Genomic DNA, 10,464 nt, shown 5'->3' with positions numbered 1-10,464 from the left:
TTTAAAAGACGTTGTTTATGAAGAGAAAGGTATATAGTGGGGTAAAGGTATAACAGGGATTTACTTTTATTTATCGTTCGCACACACACACATTTTTTGTTCTTCCAAAAACACATCTGATGTCTTCACGAATTTCAATCCAATAACCTTTGGAAATATACCCAGTCCCTTGCGATTCTGCTTTAGGTCAGCATTACACAATGAAAGTTTTATAAAAGATCTTTCATCACACTTTTATAGCGTAATGCCTGCCTCAAACAAGTTTTACTATATATTTCAAAGGTGGAAAAGAAGAAACACATACTCATCACATGACTGTGTTTCGCAGTTTTATTTTATTATATTTTAGATGTGTTTAAGAGAGCTTTTCAGAGAGGGGGTCCGTGGTCTTCACTCTACTGACTACAAGGGGTCCATGGAACTAAGAGGTTAAGGACCCCTGGTTTGGAGTAAGTTGGTTTGTAAAAATTATTGTATTGTATGATTATTTATGGTATTATATTGCATTAGACATATTTTATTGTATTATTTATTATGTCAGTATCGTGTTGCATTATTAATCGATGTCGTTTTCATCGGTCACGTTTATGTGAATCAATAATAGTGGAACGAAATTTCCATTAATTCCTGTGTGGGAGTTTGATTCGATATACGAGCGATTCGTATAGCGAACACGTTGGCGTAACAAATTAAGCTCGTTAACTGAAGTTCTACTGCATTGCTTTGAAATTAAAATGTGTTTTATTCAAAAGCTAATATTTCTTCCTCTTACACCTACGATGAATCCTACAACTATCTAGGGAGCGGTGATTTCGTATTTGAAAACATATTATTACTGTATCCCAAAAATTTGGATTTCACGGAAAAGAACACTTATTTTGGATTCTCAATAATATATAGCTAAAATAAACTGAAAACCTTCGCCATCCCCCAGAAAAATTTTGGACATGTTAACTAGGCCTAATCACTCAGGATTTTTTTTATGTTCGAGTACACGAGGTTTGACAGTTTTTTTTTTACCAGAAACAATAAAGGATAAATTCACCATAGGTTTTATTGTTACATTCAGATATTTATTTACTCATTGATGATCACGTACATCAGAGAGTACATCATGGCATTGAGCTCTGCTACAGGACTGGCCATCACTGGAACAATCCCTGGTATCTACACTAGCCCTAGAGCAGAAAAATACAGGAGAAACCAAAGTAAATATAGAAAAGAAAAAAAAAACCGGAAAAATACATAGGAAAACTGAATTTTTCTACTCAAAACGAATCAAATCATTTCTTTATTCATGTATAGAAAAGGTTAGTAAAACAATTCGTTATGAAAAGTAAAATATAATTATTTTCGTTTTTTAATGGAGAGAGAAAAGAAACGAAAGAGAGAGAGAGGGGGGGGGGATAGGAAGTAATGGGAGAGTCATGAAAAACTCTACTCGATAATATAAAATCACGAACTCGAAAAGGGCCTGTTTCTAAGTAACCGAAATTAGTGACGATTTTATGTTACGGAAATGGGTGACGTTTTTGTGTTACGGAAGTCGGTTACGATTTTGGGTCGAGTTTTCATTTAACTCCTGAGGACATCGGGAACCGCTTGAACTGTAGGGATCAAGTTTTGTGCATGTACCCAGAGGTATGTATACATCACCAGTGCTCCCAACACACAAGGTCCGGGTACCCAGGGCGGGGCATTGGACAGATCTCTTTATGGAGAAATTGACAGGTTTCATTTTGAGTCGAGGATGAATACTTGCTTCTCATTGCGCATTGTGGTGCATTGCTTATTGTGGCACTAAAAAAATAATGGTGCATTACTGATTGTGGTGCATTACTGATTGTGGTGCATTACTGATTGTGGTGCATTGCATATTGTAGTGCATCGCGTGCTGTATTGCTCATTTTAATGTCGCGTTTAATGCGTATTGTGGTGCATTGCGTACTATAGTGCTTTGCTTATTGCGATGCATCGTATACTATGCTGCATTGCTTATTGTGGTATACAATATTACTGATTACATACATTACTGATTGTGATGCTTTAGGTGTAGTAGTGCACTGAGTGCTGTATTGCTTATTGTAATGCAGTGCTTATGGCTTATTATGGCTCATTGCGTATTATGGTGCTTTGTTTAGTGCGATGCATCGCGTATTGCGAGGTATTGCGGTACATGAGGTATTGTGCTGCATTGCTTTTTGTGGTGCACTGCAAATATTGGCCAATTGTGCATTGTTATGCATCACGTATTTTAGTGAATCACATGCCATATTGCTTATTCTAATGCAGTGCTTATGGTGTATTGTGGTTCATTGCGTATTGTGGTGCACTGAATATAGTGGTGCATTGCTTATTGTGCTGCATTGCTTATTGTGCTGCATTGCCGGTATTGTGCTGTATTTAGTTTTATACTAAAAGTTCTCATTTAGCATTAATTAAATATTTTCAAAAGTGTTTCATGAATTACTAATTAACATCCGTTGCATTTTCAGTAGATATTTCCGAGGATGTGTTTCTCCGCAAGAATAAATGATACTGAAAACGAACTCAAGCGAATACATACGAATGTTGTGGGTCATTTTAAATCACATTCATTTTTGTTTACTTTTCCCCCGAACTTACAGTAAGTACCGTGTTTCCCCCGAAATTCAGACAATCAAAAAATAAGCCATAGCTGGATTTTTCAGGATGGTCGTAACATAAATAAGTAACAGCAAAAAAATAAGCTCTAAATAAAATAGTTTACCAGATATGCGTATTTTTTGCGTTTGTTGCTACACACCATTAGTGCATTGCATTATGAAGTTATTATTTGATTATTTGACTCCGTTAATTAGCCGGTTATTATCATTTTAATAATTGTCTTTTGTCTTATCGAAGGCAGTTGCTCTGTCATCATCATCCAGCGCGCAAGTGCGTGTGTGTGTATGTGCCAATAGTATGATTGATATTTACAATTTAAATAAATGAAAATCTAAATTATTATTAATTATTCGTAAATATTCCAGTGGGTGATTTTAGACTGAAGGTAAACACGCCCAGAGTAAGCATTTATGGAGGAAGGACTGCCTATTTTCAGACTTGATATTATACGTCTACGTGAAGCATCGTGTATTGTCGTATCTTACACCTTCTATCGATATCTCTTCATTTTTACACACATTTAGTATCATAAAAATCAATGTGGAATCGAAATTTAGCTTGAACATATCTTTAACATTTTGGCTTCCACACATGTTTTGCTTAGCATTTCTGTTTTGTACATGTTTATAACCATGTTGTATGATTTATATATCTCTAAGTGCACATGCCCTGTATTGTCCAATGCTCTTGCACAAGTTATTATTCTTTTCCGTTTAGCACACACACACACACACACACACACACACACACACACACACACACACACACACACACACACACACACACACCTTGTTCTCTACAAACGCCGTGTACAAACAAATAAAAACTTTTCGATACGGCTATGCCCTCCAGGGCAATGCGTTCAAATTACGCGAACGATCGAGACAAGCCTGTTCTGTTAGCGAGTAAAGAATCGAATCCTGGAATCGAAATACGACAGAAAGGTATCAAACAATGACTACTGAATTCTGATAAGAAAAATTTGTGAAAGCTATAACCAATCTCCCATCTCTTGTTCGGAATGCTCCAACAGAATAGGCTTGGTGAATCTTTAGAGCTGAAGCTATTGCATGTTCACTGACGTATTGCATATTTATGTTAACCGTTTCATAAATATTACCGAAGGAGCATTTTTGATGAAATCCTTACAGCACGTTGATAGTTGGAAATCCAGAAATGTAACGACAGTATGGAATTTTGTCTAATCTTGTTCGATGCCTTTGATCGTGAATTGGTCCGCGGTCTCACTTAATCGCAATTCAGGGTCACATCCCCAAAATGTTCGTGGTTCGAAACACCATACTTGAATGCATACTTTTATATGAATTTTAAGTACACATGCTGATAGATGTTCAAATATATGTCCGTGATTAAAAATCTCGATGTCTCAGACGAAATGGCACTGCTCAGAATCGAAACCAGAGATTTGATACAGTACATTACCAACCGTAAATGACTAGCGCTATCTTCATAGAGGCGAATAAATATCGATTTACCTACGAAGAGACAGATGGTAGTTCAGAATTACCTAATTGTTAGGGAATGCTATGTGTACCATCTACTTCTACTTACTATTTATGAAAAATATTGTCAAACACAAACACACGACTACAACTTTATAGCAGTGTTTTGATAGTTGCGGCTGTCGCTGTGGTGATAGAGTGGTCATAGTGATGGATTCGCATTGATGGGATCCGGGTTCGAGTCCCACCTTTGCCGCAATGGTGGTTGGCTTTTTTTTTTTTCTGTGGTTTCCAACTTCGAGGTGCGAGTGAGAGCCGATCTCCCAGTTGAAAAATCTCGCCACAGCGAGCAACAGGCCTACACACACAACGATACAATTATTCAATCATTGCACTTCCCTCATAGTTAGAAAATTTATGGCAGCGTTGCACAGAAACAGACTTCACGTTAGGTTCACAAGAACATACGTGCACAGATTCCAGCATAGCTAGGTCTTCTTCGACAACCTGGGAGAAAAAAAATTCTGAAGAGGGGGGGGGGCGATGGGACAAAATGGTTGGGGAACTATGCTTTAGAATGTGGCCCAAATCTAGAAGAGTGCTGCAGGTTATAGTGCTACAGGAACCTGGGAAGAGGGTCAGAGGCCATTTGAGATCCAATAATTAATGAATATGCAATGCAACGCACCACTTCCTGCATAAGTGCTTGAGTCCAGTATGTACGGGGCAACTAGCATTTTTCCGTCCCCGCAATGTTTTCATCTTGGCAACTCTGACTAGTGAGCTGTAAATGCACCATGGGTCACTTAAGTGCTCGCAAACTGTGAATAAACTAAGCTGCAGGTCACTACAGTGATCTGAAACCGTGTTTTTTGGCACTTACTATTATTGCGCTAAATGTCACAGCCTTTTGTGGTCTTATTTCGAGGTGGACTTGACATGGGTCTGCATCAGGAAACTATCTTGTTACAATGGCCCTCATGATAATAGGTGAGTTACGATCTCTGTGAATTTGCAGAACTTGTAAAATATAAAAAAAGTGCAAAGGCTCCAACATCTAGGAGCCGGTCTCAATATTCCAAAGTATCGCTCTACACAGAGCTGGCATACATTGAGCACGATACATACATAAAATTATAATTCTGGCATGTGTGTCATTTTCACTCAAAATATGGAAGCCACATTCAGCACCAGTGTAATGTAAGTAGTGCTTATTCATCATTAATTATGTAATTTTTCGCCTGTAAATAACCACTAACGCATTTTTCTGTAAATCTCGCCGCACGGTGGCGTGGGGTCAACGGAATGCAGACCATTGGCCTATGTGCATAGAGCCCTCCCTCATGAAGCCGATTATGTACTGTTTGGCTGGACACCCTTCGTCCTGTTGCCAAGAGCAAACGTCTTTGCAGCTGCGTAGCATTCTCTGTTCTGTTTCGACGGGCTGTTAACCGTACATACCGGTCATCAGTTGCTGTAGTGGCGCGTGGCCGACCTTGCCCTGGTCGACGTCTAACATTTCCTGTTTCTTGGAATCGATTCCACAGCCTTGCAACAACACTTCTGGCGACCCCAACAGCGTCCGCGACACTACGTTGTGTTTGCCCGGATTCCAGTCTGCCTATAACACGCCATGCCATGCCATGGATTCCGGTAAATCACGTTGTTGAGACATCCTCAAGTCACCTTGTCTCAAAAAACAATACTGCGCAATCGAATTTCACAGTTACGGCAGTAAAACAGACGTTTCTGCAACATCCCGATTTCTGCCCTTATCTCCTTTTTCTGGTTTTTGACGTCATGAACTTTGATTTGCATATGAAGTTTTCTTCTTCCGTTTCCTGCTAGGCTTTAAATTATGGATGATTCATTTTATGTTACTTATCGGTATACATCTTTGCGTAATTTTGTTAAAACCATGTGCTCCCCTAATTGTTTTGAGCAGTGTATATTCAACTGAAAAAATCTTTCCGTGATTCATGTACCCGAAAAAAACACACATATTTCCAAGAAATCCACCATAAAATACAAAATTCAACTAATTCCTCTGAATTTTGGAAAGCTTTGAACATTTTTAGACGAAATACATATTTTAACCCCTCAATAATTTCTTAACAATGTTGGTTAGATTATTTCTCTAATCTCTTTGCGGCCCACTCAACAGCTAACCTAACCCACTCCTTTGCTCACCCTTACTTTAATAACTCATGCAGTTTTTTAGAAGCGTCCATCTCAGTTTCCAAATACTTTTCAGTGCTCTCGTTACTGAAACGTAATAAAGCCCGAGGGAGCGATAGTATCTCCAATGAATTCTTGACGAATTTGCCTCCTGACGTACATACATTCCTCATTAATTTGTTTAATTTCATTCTGGAAATTGGTGATATTCCTCGATCTTGGCCCGAAATAATAATCTCACCAATTATGAAAAAAGGCTCTCCGTTGGACCTGAAAAATTACAGAGCTATATCTCTCTTGAACTACCCCTCAAAAATTTTCTCCCTTATACTAATGAAAAGGCTATATCATTGGTCGGAACAGAATGGGATCCTACCCTAATCTCAAGGCGCATTCCGTAAGAACAAGGGTTGCACTGACCACATTTTCACACTTAGCGCTCTATTGTTCAAATTAATCTTCGAAAACCCGCTCGCAAAGTTTTTGCGTGTTGTGAAGAAGGAGGCGATGGGACAAAAAAGGTTGGGAAACTGTGATATACACTAATATTAAATAAATTTCAATTAAAGGGTGTTTACGTTTTTTCGTCACGATTATAAAATAGTACGTGCTGCAGATTTTTTTTTACTTACAAACTGTTTGAATACCAAAATGATTTTTAGGTTCTTTCCAGGATGACCTGGGAACAGGCCTGTCATTTGGGGGGGGGGGAGAGCAGAACGCCCCGGCTTTTGAAAATACACTAAAAATAGTATATACATACATAAAAGTTGAAATGACGGCACTGACTGGGAAGGTCCTGGGTGGAGGGTCGTTGTTTCAAACAACAACACATACTGGAGTTACGATTACTTTCAACTTTCTTTATTGTGATAATCTTCATTCGTTACTTACCACAGACGTGACTGTTGTTCATACATTTAATACATAGAAAACAAAATCACGCCTGCTTCAAGTGGCAACACTTTCCAACTCGACGTTTGATTTCACAGAGTAGGAAATTGCACACAAACACGGCGAGGATCGCCTGGCTTTCCCCCAAACGCGTAAGGCTGAGCATCGAAGTCGCGGAAACCAGCAAATGATCATGATTACAAAGCGCTTCGTTGTCTATTCTGTGACGATGCTTTAAAGCAGTGGTTCTCAACCTTTGGAAGCCCACGGAGGTTGGTAGAATTATTCTTTTATTAGTAAACCGCTACGTCATAAACGTGACTAATGTAAATGATTAGTAAAATATGAAATGATCAATAGCTCACTGCCCGGTTTGACTGATGCCAGGGCCGCGTCCGGGTGTTTAAAAACACTGATTTGAAGAATTCAATAAGTCTATGTTTTGGTGAAAATTTCAATTTTAAAATAGTTGCATGTATGCTTTCAGTAGCGAGAAAAATTTTAACTGGGTATAAAAAACTAAAAATTCACGACGAAAGGTTTCTCTCATAACAATGAAACATACAGGGTGGTAACTGTCGACCGATAATTACACACGTGATTCCTTGTGAAAAACTAATATGGAAAATTGTTTTTTTTTTAGTTTTTTATTAGACCCATAATTAATGAGCTTTAAAAATTGATGACGTCAGACAAAATCCTGCCAACTTCGCCGAATGTACACCAAACGTACAGCTTGGCGTTTTTGGAGGTGTCATCTTCTATTAGCCCTAAGAAAAAATCGAAAAAGCGAAAAAATTCCTTTTCTTCACCCTACTAGTGTTTGTTCTGCACTTTTCAGATTTTTATACGATTATTATTACGATTTTCTGAGATTGCATTTTTTGAGTTCATTCGTTCAGATAAAAAAAATAACTGCCCCCCAAAATTCTGGAATTTTGCAGAAATGTTTATTTACTCGTTGTGTTCGTAAAATGAACCTCAGTTTCAGAAACTAAGCCATGAAAGTATTTTTGAAAAATTGTTGAATTCGATTTTTGAAATTTATATATTATATTTTTATGAATCAATTCTAATGAATGATCAGATATTCAAATGTTTTAACAGCTGGCTGATTTGAAGATACATTTAGGAAAGAGAGAAAATTCAACTGCCCCTACGGACCAACGCCCTAGACCACTAGACTCTACAAAGGCAATGAATATCTCAATATTTCCTTCGAGTTCGTGTGAACTGACATCATCCTCGGATAAGCCGCCATCTGGTGGCAGTGTCAGCATTTGTGAGCTTTGGCCTGAGTTAGGTCCGACCGTCCATGTACACGACCTCCAAGGAAGCATTGAGATATTCGTTTCCTCTGTAGTCTAGTGCGTTTTCACCCGGAAAGTGAAAAGACGTGGATTCGATTCCCCGCACAAAGGCAATTGGATTTTCTCTCTTTCTTAAATATAATCTTCGCATCAGCTAGCTGTAAAACAGTCTTTCAGGCGGAGCTTCTGGCGATTTTAGAGGCTATCAAGGATGCAGTGAAGAAGGGAACACCTGCTCATATCAGATCTGACAGACTCTCTAGCTTAATGGCACTGAAGAGTCAAACGTCAGAGCATGAGATGGTCAGGAAAGCTCGTCAACTCTTGATCAGGCACCAGAAAATACAAATATCATGGGTTAAAGCCTATGATGGCACATGGGGCAATGAGATAGCGGATCAGCTGGCCAAGGATGCCACTATCAATGGATCATCAAGAGATAATGTTAAACTCCCACTCTCGGCGGCGAAGTTACGACTAAGATCATCTATGCTTAACAAATGGCAAGTGAAACGGGATTCTGATATTACTAGTCGTTCTACACATGCGGTAATTAAAAAAGTCGGACTACGAAGCTACTACTGGAAACGAGAAGTGAAGATGTTTGTGACAGGACATGGACCATTCCCAGAGAACCTGAAAAGATTCAAACTAACAGCAAGTGACAGATGCAACTGTGGGGCTCTGGGATCAAAGTGACATTACGCCACGAGCTGCGCACTCACCAGGGAACTGCACTTCAGGGCACCGGCGGAACAACATGAAGCGGCGTGGATTCAAAATATTGCAACGTATTAGGACAACAAGCCTTTACAAAGGTCTGTCTCCATCTCATTTCTTTGAACTATTTGTTGCTATGGTGACTTGAGTTAATTCTTTTTGATTATTTTATTTTTTGGGCAGTTTGATCTGCGTATGCGTTGTGTTCGGTCACGCTATTATTTTTGTTCCTGTATTGTGCTTAGCCTAATAAAATAACTCGCCGTGTTTGATCCAATTGTAATAAACGTGACATTTTTGGTGGAGGCGTCGGGTAACGACAGTTGTGATCAGCCTGGCTTCTAACGACGATTCTCGGCAGAGTAATCGATTACAGAATCTTCCTTCTGAACACGGGATGTACGTGACATCTACAAGGACTATTCGTTCTCGAGCCATGACGACTACAGGAGAAGAAGAACGTTCTAGAATACGCACTCCAGCTCTTATGGAGGAGACCCGGAAGCCGAATCTTTTCAGAGGTGATCCTGACCAAGATCCGACGACGTGGCTGAAGGAGTATCAGAGAGTGTCGAACTTCAACCGGTGGGATGACAGTCATCGCTTTGCCAATGCGTACTTTTCCTCGAAGGTACTGCGAGGCAGTGGTTCGAAAACAACGAGGACAGACTCACTTCGTTGTCAACGTTCGAAGCTGAACTGAAGAAAACCTTTGGTGTCACCGAGCTGTACGTTCGAAGAGCCAAAGAACGGCTGAAGAGTCGACCGCAAAGGAGTGGCGAATCAAGTCCATCATACATCCAGGACGTATTGGCACTTTGTCATCAAGTAGACCCGGCCATGAAAGGAGTGGCAGAGGACGTATACCAGGCGCTGCTGATTAGAGAATTCACCACCATTGCTGAATTCGTCAAGTGGTGTCATTACATAGAAGAAATGCAGCAGAAAAGGATCGGATTAAACAAGTTTGCCAGACTCCCAAACGTTGTTCTTATAGCTGCTATCGAGGAACAAGAGCATTTGTCGTCTCTTATCCGTCAAATTATGCGTGAGGAGATCCAGCGCTTAACCATGCCACCAGCAGAGATGCATGACTGCAAGCGATCGAGGTTGTCGTAAGGGATGAAGTGGGAAAGTAACTCGCTTCTCTGTCTGGAGAACGTCAACGGCCGATTTCTCCTGGATCAAGACGACAGCGCCAATAGACCCGTAGGACGGCAAGACTGGAATCAACATCGGAGCAACATCCGAGG

General features: G+C 39.7%; 1 protein-coding gene across 1 annotated transcript; it reads left to right on the top strand.

The window, feature by feature from the left end:
* The first annotated feature begins 1,114 nt into the window (after window positions 1-1,114).
* Window positions 1,115-9,190, top strand: LOC149087618 (uncharacterized). The gene is made up of 2 exons (XM_089231925.1): window positions 1,115-1,208; window positions 8,646-9,190. Exons 1-2 carry the CDS (start codon window positions 1,115-1,117, stop codon window positions 9,188-9,190), a joined length of 639 nt encoding a protein of 212 aa, XP_089088051.1.
* The last annotated feature ends 1,274 nt before the right edge of the window (window positions 9,191-10,464 follow it).

This window comes from Pholcus phalangioides, unplaced genomic scaffold (genome assembly GCF_987345545.1).
Source record: "Pholcus phalangioides strain wild (caught in Gottingen) unplaced genomic scaffold, Ppha-v1.0 ptg000004l_1, whole genome shotgun sequence".
Classification (NCBI taxonomy): Eukaryota; Metazoa; Arthropoda; class Arachnida; order Araneae; family Pholcidae; genus Pholcus; species Pholcus phalangioides.
The sequence above is the reverse complement of the archived record's forward strand: the minus strand, read 5'-3'. Positions and strand labels throughout refer to the sequence as shown.

What these genes read in the sequence shown, in the direction of transcription:
- LOC149087618 (XM_089231925.1), top strand. Translation starts at nt 1,115, where the DNA reads ATGGCATTGAGCTCTGCTACAGGACTGGCCATCACTGGAACAATCCCT. An exon ending in AAAATACAGGAGAAACCAAA is followed by an intron (nt 1,209 to 8,645) that starts GTAAATATAGAA and finishes TCTTCGCATCAG; the next exon opens with CTAGCTGTAAAACAGTCTTT.